The sequence below is a fragment of the Orycteropus afer genome, unplaced genomic scaffold (assembly GCF_000298275.1).
Source record: "Orycteropus afer afer isolate SDZICR_OR568_19922 unplaced genomic scaffold, OryAfe1.0 scaffold00134, whole genome shotgun sequence".
Classification (NCBI taxonomy): domain Eukaryota; kingdom Metazoa; phylum Chordata; class Mammalia; order Tubulidentata; family Orycteropodidae; genus Orycteropus; species Orycteropus afer.
In genome coordinates, this window is record NW_006921721.1 from 4,748,104 (window position 1) to 4,761,710 (window position 13,607).

Consider the following 13,607-nt stretch of genomic DNA (forward strand, 5'->3'; position numbering starts at 1 on the left):
AAGTATCAAAGTCCCCCTACAAAAAAAGCTAAAAGTGCCCTTCCCGTGCCCAGACAGGCAATGAGTTTCTTTAGGATTCTAGAATACTCAGTGCATTTGGTGGTTTCATAAATGCTGGAGGGAAAGGTTTTATTGCCTTCACAGCATGCCCTCTTCCTGAATCGTGTGTGTGTGTGTGTGTGTGTGTGTGCGCGCACACACACACACACACACGCATGCCACCATGGGGGGCTCTCAGTCCTCATCGGCAGCAAACCTCCACCTGGAACACACGTAAACACAGCTGCTGCAGAGCACAAGTAAGACCAGCATGGAGTGGCTAAGCACGAGGACCCCTACCGCAAAGATGTATAGGGTTTTGTCACAGTAATCCTGCGGCTGCTGGAAAGGTGGGATAAAATCAGGCACGTAAACAGAAAAGACCCAGTAGTTCCCCAGGATGAACCAGAGGAAGAGGAAGAGGCTGAGGATGAGGTGCATGTAGTATTTGTGCACGTTCTGCCTCCAGGGATACTCGTCATCGTCATCGTCGTCGATCACCACGGCCTTGGACAGAAGTCGCCTCATCCTGGTGGAGTCATAGAGCAGGAGAGACACCTGGGGTGTGGCAGAGGCAAGGGGTCAGAGGGCACAGCAGCAAAGGAGAAGGGAGGAGAGAGAGAGAGAGAGAGAGAGAGAGAGAGAGAGATTACAAGAGTGCACACACTAGATTTAGAAATATTGCCAAGGAGGAAGAATTCATTATGAAGAATTAGAACTATCAAGGAGGAAAACAATCCCTCACCAGCAACCTCAGTGGCATTTCCCTTTTAGATGATTGAGTTGGTGTGGATAAGGGATTAGCTGACTTAAACTCATCTCTGCACCCAAAGTTTTGCTGTTATTCTGGTTTATGTCAATGTCCTTGAAGCTAGTTCCTTGACCACCTTGGCTCCAGTGAGTGACCACCCCATATTTTTTTAGCCACCTCCCCCCATGACCACACCCTGGACTTGGCTATCAGCTGAGAGTGCTTGCTCCACCTCCTCCGTACCCCTGCTAGTGCCTACCTATCCAGCTTCCTCAGTCCTCACATCTCTAGGAAGGATCCCTGGACCTCTCTGGGTTGGGCTCCAAATTTCTCTTTTGGATTCCATGAGTCTCTGTGTGTATCTCTGTCATTTCTTCACCACACTGTATAGTAATGATCTTATTATGGGCCTCTTGCCAAGGGGATTGGAGCTCCAGTAAGATAAAGACTAAAAACTGATTTAGATTTGGAAAGAGGAGGGCCATTGGTGACCTTGATGAGAGCAATTTCTGCAGAGTTTTGGGGGTGGAAGCCAAATGGCAGAGAAGTGAATGGAAGGAGTCAGGAAGTCAGTGTAGACTGCTTTTAAGAAATGGGGTTTGGAAGTAAGGCAATCTACACATCAAGAGATCAGGGCTGGGGAGGTGGAGTTGTCACTCTTGCCCTTATACTTCTGTAAGTCAACTGCACAGACCCTTGTCCTTTGGGTGATACCACTGCTAATTACTTCTCAGGGAAACAGACCACCTGGGCTTCTGCTGAATGGTTCCTGAACCCATTTGTTTTTGTTTCTTCCTCAGGTTCCTTTCAAGTCCACTCCAACTCATGGCAACCCTGAAATCGGACCAAACATGGGTCTCTGCCCAGTGCACAGTCAGGCCAAAACAGTTTACACACCAAGTGATCAAGAGAGAAATTTATTTATTGCAAGGTGGCAATGCAAGGAGACAGGGGTCCACACCCAAATCTGACTCCCTGAATCTAAATCGAATTACAGGTTTTGTACTTCAGGAGAGAGGGTTATGCATAGTCATAAAAACTTCAGGAATTCAGATGTGAAATAGTTGATGATTGGCTGAAATGTCCTTTGCCTCAGTTTAAAGGGACAGTCATTTTTTTTAATGCAGTGCGCTTGCGTACCGAGTGAGTCACACCAGCTTCCTGTCATCAGCTGATCAGGGCTTAGGCAGAGGGGAGGATGTCAGTTCCCAGCAACTTTGTTCCTGTTTATCTCCAGGGGCCAAGGTTAATTTTCAAGTTGTTACCTGAGACACATTAACGTGCTTATCACCTGTTTCTAGGGGAAATAGCATGAAAACAATGTGTAAATTGACTTTTCATTCCATTCAGCTCTTAAGGAACTGAGTTATTATGTTTACTTATTTGTCTCCAATCAGGGATGCAGGCTGAACTTGGACTCCACTCAGTTTTCAATGGCTGACTTTTCCAGAAGTAGATCACCACCCATTTCTTCCAAGGTGCCTCTGGGTGGACTTGAACTTCCAACCCTTAAGTTAGCAACTGAGCATGTTAACAATTTGTATGCCTCTCAGGGCCTAGATTCATACTGTGTGGAAAACAGACGTCCCTCTGAAATTCTGCTCCTGGTTTATTATACTGAGGACCACCACACCCACTGGGTTCTGACAGCCTCAGGAGCCCTTTGTCTCAGGTGTTCCTCTGAGAAAACAGCCAAGGAAGAACACAGTTTTCCTTGCTAAGGAACCTTTGCTCTCTGCCAAACTGTCTAGCAAACTGAGCTTTGATTTATTCCAGAAACCTAGCCTGTTTATCGTTCTCTGCCAGGTTCCCAGGCTCCCCACATCTCCCCAGCCCACGTTCATGGCACCCCTAGCACAGAGTGAGCAGAGCTCTAGAGCGGAACCTTGACAACCAAGGGCATGGCAGGTTGGCGGGGGAGAGACTGTGCTTGAGTGAAACGGAAGGGGTGAACAGAACCAGGAGATGAAGCAACCTGGGGCAGGAGCTAGTGAGCAGAGAGATGGAGAGAGTAAGGAGCCCAGGCTGGGCCTTTGGGATGGATGATGGTTTCAGGTTTGGTTTGCTACATATAACTTCTGAATGGAAATGCAGGTGATGGTGGCCAGCAGAGAAGTGGAGTCAGAAGCTGGAGAGGAACAGACACAGGTGAGGGCTAGTGATGGAGATACAGATGTTGAACAAAGGAGAGCCTGGCACTGGGCTAAGTGTTTAATGTACTATTAGGGGTTGAATTTTGTCCCTCCAAAAGATATGTTGAAGTCTTTACACCTAGTGCCTGTGAACGTGACTTTGTTTGGAAGCAGGACCTTTAAGATGCTATCAGTTAACATGAGGTCACACTGGAATAGGATGGGCCTTAATCCCATTGAGTATTGTCTTAAAAGAGAAGATACTCAGACAGACAGGCATATGCAGAGGGAACACGGCCGTGTGAAGACGGAGGCAGAAACCAGAGTGATGCTTCCATAAGCCAGGAACACCAAGGGTGGCCAGGAGCCTAGGAAGCTAGGAGGAAGAAGGGAAGGGACTTCCGCTAGAGCCTTGAGAAAGAGCACCGCCCTGCAGACACCTTGACTTCAGACCTCTAGCCTCAGAATTTCAAGACAACATGTTGCTGTGTTTGAGCCAGTGAGTTTGTGATACTTTGTTGCAGGAACCCTAGGAAACTAATATATATACATTCAACAAAAACAAACAAACAAACAAACAAACTCACAGCCATTGACTTAATTCTGACTCATAGCAACCCCCTTTGTGTTTCCAAGGCTGTGAGTCTTTACAGAAGTAGATTGTCTAGTCTTCCTTCTGCGAAGTGGCTGGTGGGTTTGAACCGCCAACTTCCTGGTTAGCCGTCAAATGTCTTAGGCACTGCGCCACCAGAGCTCCTTTACATAAACATTAGCACAATTAATTCTCCTCGACAGCACATAACAACAACAACCTTATGTGACAGGTTGGAAATAAATATTTGCAGAGAAGGACAAAAAATGGAATTGTCAGATCCAAATGTTAACAGCGATTTTCTCTGGGTGGTGGAATTTACAGGTGAGTTCTATTTGCTTATTCGTGTTTACCTGTATTCTTTCACTTCCTACAATGAAGAATTATTTATGAAAAACATAAAACTTTAGTAAGGTGGTTAGTCTAATGTTTGCATACATGATTTCAATTCATGCTCATCCTAACCTACGTTGTTGTTATTTTTCATTGCTGTCCAGTCAACTCAAACCATGGTGACCTTTTGTGTGCAGAGAACTGCTTCACAGGGATGTTTATTTATTTATTGTTTAAGTTGTAATTTGGGTGAAAGTTTACAGAGCAAATTGGTTTTCCAGGCTCCATAGGGTTTCCAATGCTGTGTCCCTGCAGAAGTAGATCACCAGGCCTGTCTTCCAAGGGACCCCTGGGTGGGTTCAAACCGCCAACCTTTCTGCTAGTAGTTGAGCACTTAACTCTTTGCACCACCCAGGGACTCTTACTAACCTATGAGGATGTATATTATTATCCCTGTGGATGAGACGTCCTGGCGGCACAGTGGTTTAAGTGCTCAGCTGCTAATCCAAAGGTCGGTGGTTCGAAGCCTCTCTGTAGGAAAAAGACATGGCAGTCTGCTCCTGTAAAGTTCCACAGTCTTGAAGATCCTATGGGGCAGTTCTACTCTGTCCTATAGGGTGACTATGAGTCGGAATCGACTTGAAGGCAGGGAGTTTGGTTTTGGTGAATTTTGCAGATGAAGAAACTAAGGTTCACAGAATTTAAGGCATTTTGTCCAGGTCCATAGTCAGAAAGAGAACAAACTGGACATTGGTCCACCCTCTCTGACCACTACACCACCCCACACTGATGCTTACATCAGAGGATGTAGGGTTCTTTCCTTGAGTGGGAGAGCCTTCCCATAAGGTCTAACTGCACAGGGTCTCTAGGAATAAGACTTGGAGCCTAGTGAGGCAGTAGAAATTTCCATAAAAAGGGAACATGGGGACTTAGACTTGAGAACAGAGCTATAGGCCATCCAGGAGGGCTTCCTGAGAGAGGGGGCCATCTTCTGTGAGGAGGGAGAGTGAGAAGGAACCTCCTCAGTGAGGAATGGTTGGTGTGTGTGTATCAAAGGTGAAGAAGGGTGGGTCTGGGGAATAGGAGAAAACCAGTTTGAGTGGAAAGGGTGTTCGAGTGGGACTATGAGATGGGGCAGGCCTGGGTTGAAACACCAACTATGCCACTTACCTGGAGTCCTTGGGTGAGGTGGTACAAATAGGTACATGAATTCAGCTGCTAACCAAAAACATGGAGGTTCAAGTCCACCCAGAGATGCCTAGGAAGGAAGACCTGGCAATCTGCTTCCATAAAATCAGCCACTGACAACTTCACGGAACACAGTTCTACTCTGACACATATGGGGTCACATGTGGTTTTCACTGGTGTCCCCTTACTTGGTATAAGCTCAACCAAAGCAACCACTAAGCCTTAGTTTCCTCTGTTCACTGGAGCTGGTAGTACTGTTCAGGTTTCAGTTTCTCAACACCATCCCTTCCTAGCATGACCTCCTCCTTTGGAGAATTCTCTCACCCCATACACTTGCACGGTGGGAAGGTGAATCCCAGACCTGCCCTCCCTCGGAGGCCACTTCCCCACTGCCTCTCCCGCACACCAGAGGGCGGCAGGGTGCCTCAACTCCACCAGAGCCGGCTGCTTTCCCAGAACTTGGGTTCTGAGCACAGGGATGCCAGAAGTAGAAAACTAGCTGGAGTTTATTCATTCCGCCGCTAGCCCAGGAGAAACTGTAAGTGGATCCTGGGGCTCAAGTCCACCCAGAGACATCTCGGAAGAAAGGTCTGGTGATCTGCTTCAGAAAAATCAGCCACTGAAAACCCCACGGAGCTCAGTTCTCCTCTGATACGCCAGGGTCGTCAGGAGCCAAGTCAAACTACACAGCAGCTTTTATTTTTTCAAGTTAGCCAGAGTTGATATTTATTCCTTGTAATTAAGAAGTCCTTCCTGATACAAGTACACAGTACTCACTGCCAGAGAGTCAACTCCGACTCACAGAGACCCTATAGGACAGAGTAGAACTGCCCCATGGGTTTCCAAGGCTATAAATCTTTACAGAAGCAGACTGCCTCATCTTTCTCCCATGGAGCAGCTGGTGGGTTCAAACCACCAACCTTTTGGTTAGCAACCATATGCTTTAACCACTATACCACCAAAGCTCCTTCCTGATGCAAGTACATGCCTCAAAGAGATGCTGTGAGGACTGAATGAGGTCAAAATGAGGCCTAAGTCCTTAGCACAGTGCCCTGCACATTAAGCATTTACTGTGTGGTTTCCATTATCACTAAGAAGAGATACTGGAAGATGAGGTAAAGTGTTAGAGAGACATTGTTGTTGTTAGTTGCCACTGAGTTGGCTCTGACCACGGCCACCCCACGTACCATGGAACTAAACGTGGCCTGGTCCTGTACCATCTTCACAATCACTGGTATGCTTGAGTCCACTGTCATAGCTGCTGTGTATTCTGACTGCCTTCCAACCTAGGGGTTCCTCTTCGAGCACTGGATCAGACAATATTCTATTGTGACCCCCAGGGCTTTCATTGGCTAATTTTCAGAAGTAGACCCCAAGGCCTTTCTTCCCAGTCTTAGTCTGGAAGCTCCACTGAAACCTGTCCACCATGGGTGACCTGCTGGTATTTGAGATACCAATGGCATAGCCTCCAGACTCACAGCAACACACAAGCTACCACAGTATGACAAACTGACAGAAAGCTGGTGAGGTTAGAAAGATAAGACCACTAAATTAGTGTTTTTCAAATATTCTTTTAACACAACACTCAGTAACAAACACATTTTATATATATTTTTTAACCTATCTAGCAAATACATTTGACATCATGACCCATCAGTTGGGTAACCATATGTCCTAGTTTGTTCAGAAAAGTCCTGGTTTATGCTGTTGTCCTGGGCATGATTATTACTAGAGTCTCCCTGTACTCTCAAAACTGTCCCAGTTTGAATGATAAATTATATGGTCTACCTGTCCAAATACATATACACATACGTAAGTGTCACATACTAATGCTAATATTTTCTACTCCATTTTTTTTTTTTTCGTGTGGGTCACAATCTACTAAATTGATTTCATAATTCTCCAGTGGGCTATGATCCTTAATTCTTCTTGGTAACCTTGGGATATGTTAACCCCTTTTCCTTAGTTCTCTCATCAATGCCATGAAATACTGGATTGCTATTGCTGCATTTCATAAAGGATGCTGGGAACTGTAATACAGTGTTAAGGGAGGTGGAGCTTAATACAAAGCACCATCATCACTAGTAAACTTCTGTATCTAGGGACTCTACAACCATTTTCTGCTGCTCTAATGGTTATGGACTCACTGTGTATTACCTAGCGATGAGCACAAAAATTTAATTTGGCTTCAGTTTTAGAATGCCAAGAAAAATGAGTGCTGTTTATTAGGGCTCTAGTTTGTTCATAAAAATAAATTACCTTTGGGTTCTATGCTGGCTTTTATAAAGGAGAAGTTTGCTATAATCAAGAGAAACAGACCCTATGGACAGTAACATCTCTGAAGGAAAGTTCCACTGAGCAGTCTGATGCTGAGGTAGTCAAGTGAGAAAGAGTGGGGCAGAGGGAATTAATGCTAAAACTTTGCCTTTGTTTGTCCATCTCTATGGCACTCAATACATAGGAGCCTTCCCCTAATACCACAGGGGATATGCAACCACACTGAGCCAAGGGCCTTTGGGTTTTCCTTGGAGCTAAACAGACGACCAGGTGACCCGCTGGGCATAGGGTTATATAGGGGGAGTAGACGTATATGTAGTGCCCAGAATATTGCCCACCAGACTGCTGTCAGGAAATGGGGTGATTTAATAAGATAAACTCAGACACAAAGGCTACGAGAGGGTCAGGAGACAGCCCCAGTGTGGGAAGTGAGGAGGTGGGAGATGTCAGAAGAAAGGCCAGATATGGGTAATTAGTAGGTGTGTATGTGTGTGTGTGGGGTTCGCATGAGAAGTGATGTGGTGGGAGGGGCCTAGAGAACAAGCAGGTGTAGGTAATGAAGTGATAGGGGATCAGGGGAAAGCCCAAGCACAGAATGTGAGGGGGTGGGAGGGGCCGGAGGAATTCCCAGGTGTGAGTAAAAAGTAGGTGGTGGGGGTGGGGATCAGGATGCAGCCCAGGCGTAAGTAATGAGGAGGTGGGCATGGTCAGAAGAATGAGAATGACAGATGATAGATAGATAAATAGATAAGTTTTTATAAGGCTCCAGCTGCTTGCCCCAAATCAGACATCATTTCCCAAAAGGGAACCAAGCTTATGGTTACTGGTTGCATATGAGAACAGCAATCTTTATGATGTCTTAGATCAATATCATGGCCAAAGTCACTGACCAGCATCTTTTGGTGACCTACACAGAAGCTAGCAAAGAAAGTAGATAGTGGGTTCAAATGAAATTTTATACATGGCACTCTTGATTCTGTTTTCACTTTACTGTTGCTTAGTTTTTATGACACCATTTTGCAAAAATAGACACTTGTGTTTTTCAGCTTGTGACACGGGAAGTTTTGAGATGGGCTTGAGTGTTGAGATGGGACAGGGTTTGTGATAAAGGTAGACCTATGGTACTTTTAGGAGCTCTGGCGGTGCAGTGCCCAATGCATTGGACTGCTAACCAGAAGGTTGGCAGTTCTAAACCCATCAGTGCTCTGTGGAAGGAAGATGGGGCAATCTACTTCCATAAAAGTTACTGCCTTGGAAACCCAACTGGGGTTGCTATGAGTTGGAATTGACTCAATGGCTGTGAGTTTTTTTTTTTTTTTTTTTAAATGGTACTTTTGGTGATATTTCTGTGGCTGAGGAGTTTGAAAACTGCAGGGTATGCATCACCCTCAAAACTTCTTCAGGAGCTTTTCCTGTTTCCACAGATATCAGTACAACTCCTGAGCAAATCTGCACCTAGAGTGCCACAAGCTTGAGAACCACAGAGAAGCCCTCTTTCCCCGCAAAAGTGTTTACCATTGATTGATGACGATAGTCAAATAATTCTATCCTAGTCATTTGAGAATTGAGGAGTTTAGTTAAAACAATGAAATAAGAACTGCCAAAATCAAACACATTTAACCAAATGTGAGCCCTAGTACTGCCCTACCAGGAAGCTGCTTGAGAAGCACAGAGAAAGGCTGCCATTATATTGGCTGATGGCAGCAGTATAGCTAGGAGCTGGTGACTCCTCAAGTCGTTAGGGCACAACTTGGCACACTGGACTTGGGACAGCAGGAAGGAAATTACTGCACAGAAGCTTAGCTCTGGTGAATGCCCATTATCTGGACAGATCAATGGCTCTCCAGGCAACCATCATTATCCCACCTCGCCCTGTCGCTTTAACAACTGGACTTGGAGAAAATTATTCTAGTTCACTTGTTAGATGCACACAATAAAAGAAGACATTCTAAGGGGGCTGAAAGTGAACCGTCTAAAAGAACGACAAAGAGCAGATACTTTACCTTTAAGGTACCGACGATCCCACCCACTAGCAAATATAAAGGGATAAGGGGCTGGATAGGGCAGTCCTCCAAAAACTTCATTCCTACACAGAAGGAAAACAGAAAGGCATTGAGAGAAATGCATTCAAGAACAGGAAGCCTGGTTATGAACATGAGCTGAACTACAACCAGAACCAAAATGTGAATCCCACAAACCATGACTCGATTCCCTGGCTTTGGAGTCTGCTTAGCCTCCCTGACTACCCGCTCTCTTCAGGGCACTATTGTCCTGTGGACTGGCACAGCAGAACCAGAGCTTGCTGCAGAATAGAGTAGTGCAAATGTCACTGCACATTTTGTCTGCATGTTACCTGCCGATAGGTATACTCTGCACTTACGAATCATACCAATGTATGACAGGAGTCCCTGGTGGTACACATGGTTAAGGCTGGCAGTTCAAACTCACCCAAAGGCACCTTGGAAAACAGGCCTAGAGATCTGCTTCCAAAGATCACAGCTTTGAAAACCATATGGAGCAGTTCTACTTTGCACACATAGAGTCACTGTGAGTCAGAATCAATTTGAATGATAACCCATGTTTTCAACAATTCATTTTACAAAAGGATTCCAAGAATCCCCTTAAATATCCAGTTCCCTTAATTTGCTTAAAAGGATATCATGTTGGGTTAAAGAGGGTCAGGGAGAAAAGGGAAAACCCTCAATGAGATGGATTGACCCAGTGGCTGCTACAACAAACTCAAGCATGGCAGTGATTCTGAGGATGGTGCTGGACTGGGCAATGTTTCATTCAACAGTACATGGTCACTTTGAGGGGAAATCAACTTGACAGCACCTAACAACAAGTTTCAATTTGTACCACTTTCCTAGGTGGTGCAAAGGCTTTGAGCTTGTTACTAACTCAAAGGTTGGCAGTTTGACCACTCAGCAGCACCTTGGAAGAGAGGCCTGGTGATCTACTTCTGTAAGACTACAGCTATTGAAAACCTTCCATAGTTCTACCCCAACACACACGGGATCACCATGAGTAGGCTATGATTCAGTGCCCACGGGTTGTTTTTATTCCCCGAAAAACATGCATCCACTATGTAAAATGAGGCTCACATTTATTCTGCTTTCAGAGCCCAGGTAACAGAGTGGAACCCACAGAGAACTCCCCTGCTTGCACAGAGAGGCCTCCTGCTGTGTTAGTGGCTAGTACTAGTTGCTGTCAAGTTGACCCCTACTGATAGTGACCCCATGTGTTTCAGAGTATAACTGTGCTCCACAGGATTTTCAGTGACTGATTTTTCAGAAGCAGATTGCCAGGACCTTCTTCCAAGTCACCTCTAGGTGTATTTGAACCTCTAACCTTTCGGTTAGCAGCTAAGCATGTTAACCATTTGTACCACCCAACCAAACCAAAAATCAAACTCATTGTCATCAAATTGATTCCCACTCATGGTGACCCCCACCAGGTTTCCAAAGCAGTAAATCTTTACGAAAGTAGATTGCCTCATCTTCCTTCTGCAGAGCAGCTGGTGAGTTTGAACTGCCAACCATCTGGTCAACAGTCAAATGCCTTGGGCACCACACTACCAGAGCTCCTTTTATGCACTATCCAGGGACTCCATATTAGTGGTTGTGTTAGGCTGGGTTCTCTAGAGAAGCAAAACCGGTAAAGCTTGTTTGTATAGAGAGAAAGAGAAATTTGTCTTAGGAAAATGGCTCACACACTTATATAAGCTGGCAAGTCCCAAGTTCTTGGATTAAACGTCAAGCTGGAGGCTTTTCACGACTCATGGAGCTGCAGGGGCTGACGAGCTCAAGGTTGGCAGGCAGTATACCAGCTGTTGACTTCAACAAATGATGAATCCAAGATCTCCAGGCCAAATGGTGGATTGTTTGTTCACAGACAGTTATAGGCAGCACAACAGGATCCCAATCCACAGAAGAGTGTCTCTTTCTTCCAGGATGTTCATAAATATATTGGAAGCAGGCCACATCCCTGGGGAAACTCCTTTTCAACAGATTGGCTGCTCAAAACATATACATCTGATCTCATTGTGGGAATAACCCACATCACAACTGCTTAAACCACTCAGAATTGTGGTCCAGCCAAGTTGACACACAACTCCAACTATCCCAGTTGTAGTCACTATATTATTGCCAGTCCACTCACCAGGACCCCAATCTGGGAAACTCAAGTTTACTGACATATCTTAGCAACCAGATTTGGAAAACTACCAAATCAACCCCCCCCTAAACATCTACCCTTCCTAAGAAATGTTTTCTTTACTTTTTTCAGGTCATTGTTTTCTAGGCCATTATTAACCAATGTGGTGTGTCTATTTAAAATAAAAGAGAGAAATGGCTCTTTCCTCCCTGACCAGTCTGGCTTAAATGGTCAGGCTTCAGGAGGGACATGACACATCTCCTTGCTGCAGACACTGATGGCTCCCCCACATTTCCCAGCATCCTTTTGGTTAGGTAGAGCCATGTAACTGGTTCTAACCAATAGGCTGTGAGCCACTTCTGGACTAAAGTAGTTGAAACTGGTGCACAAGGCTTCCTTCTCTTTTCCTGCTTCGTCCACCTGGAAACCATGGGCTGAGATGGCTAAGTCTGAAGATCAAGCAGCTTGGAGTACTGAGTCATCATATTGTCCTGGAAAGTCCCCTCATCCACACTGAAATTTGCATGAACAAGAAATAAACCTCCATAAAGTTAAGCCACTGAAATTTCAGGGTTAATTTGTGACTGCAACATAGTTAAGTTACCTTGACTAATACATTAGTCAAAAGAGTCCATGAGAGGGAATACTCTCTGTAGAACAAAATCTCCTGTTTAAATGACTTTTTAATTTGACATTTTACTTCCCATTAATGCCTTTGTACTTAAGCAGAGGAAGTAAACCATTTTCCTATGACTACACTGCATTCCTCTAAAATTTATGAAAATGTTGAGCTATAAAGGGACCCATAAATTCAGGGCTCCAAACAGAGGAAAATCAAACATACATCTTTATCCAATCATCCACCTCTGGGGGCTTTCGTTTCTAGCTATCTTTGATATTTAGCTGACTCCAGTTTTAGATGGCAATACTTTCCAAGTTTCAACACAATCTTGCACACTAAGACTTTTAAGAACTTGATGCCAAATTTGTTGGGTATGAACTGCCTTTATCTCAATTCAAAACCCAGCTGTGAAATGAACACTGAGCAATGGCTTATCTATCTGCTCATTTCTAATGAATAAAAACAGCTGCTGCTCACAGGAGTCAATCAGTGCACAGATGGCTTATGAAGATCCTAATAAATTTAATAAGAGCCATCTTTTCCCCTGTGTTCTTCATGAAATGCTAGGATTGACCTTAACTCTAGGTGTTCTTTCTGTCTGATCTACAGTATCCCAATTACTTCCTCAAAACATCAGAATTCTCCCCGGCACAGTCAATAACAAATACCAGTTGTCTGATGCTAGTAGTGATTTTAAGAGTCCTTCCATGGGAATTAAGGAGTTCTGGTGGTATAGTGTCTAAGGGATTTGACTGCTACCCAGAAGTTGGTGGTTCAAACCCACCAGCCACTCCATGGAAGGAAGACTGGACAATCTACTTCCGTAAAGATTTACTGCCTCAGAAACCCAATGGGGGTCGCTATGAGTTAAAACTGAATCAAGGGCAGTGAGTTTGGTTTCTAGTTTTGGTGGCACTGGGGTTAAAGCATTAGGCTGCTAATCAAAAGGCTAGTGGTTTGAACCCACCAGCCACTCACCAGAAGAAAGAGGCAGCCTGCTTCCATAAAGATTTATAGCCTTGGAAACCCTAAGGAACATTTCTACTCCATCCTGTAGGGTCACTATGAGTCAGAATCGACTCGATGGCAGTGGGTTTGATTTGGTTTTGGTTTGATCTATGAAAATTATCCTGCAGCCTCTTGTCTCTTTATGCAATCTTTTGGGTGAATGAACTGTCCCAGTTAAGTTCATTTTCTAAATTAAACCACAGGCTTCCAAGGCTGAGACTGTTTGACTTTATAGATTATGCGTAGAACATCTTCTCAAGTGCTCTCCTGCTTTCATAAGTATCCTGAGTATCTTATAAACACTTCTTGAACTGCTCTGTAACAGTGATAACTTCTGGGCCAACTGATGGCTTTGGACTGTTTGCCTCCACGCTAAATGGCCTCAGACTACTCAACTGTTTCAGTTCTTCAAAATTGTATTTTGTTCACTAATTTGCTGCCACACTGTCTGCATCCACTCCTTACAGATCTAAGGGTACTTGATATGGATTGAATTGTGTCTTCTCCAAA

The 13,607-nt window shown here is 44.7% G+C and overlaps 1 protein-coding gene across 1 annotated transcript in view; it reads right to left on the minus strand.

Annotated features, from left to right (window-relative positions):
* Positions 1-234: 234 nt before the first annotated feature.
* Positions 235-13,607, minus strand: part of TMEM272 (transmembrane protein 272) — a 38,254-nt gene continuing 24,881 nt past the window's right edge. Inside the window, exons 3-4 of the mRNA XM_042781569.1 lie at positions 9,316-9,398; positions 235-597 (exon numbers count right to left, since the gene is read on the minus strand). Of these exons, the coding sequence (XP_042637503.1) occupies positions 235-597; positions 9,316-9,398 (446 nt within the window). The remainder of the gene's footprint in view (positions 598-9,315; positions 9,399-13,607) is intronic.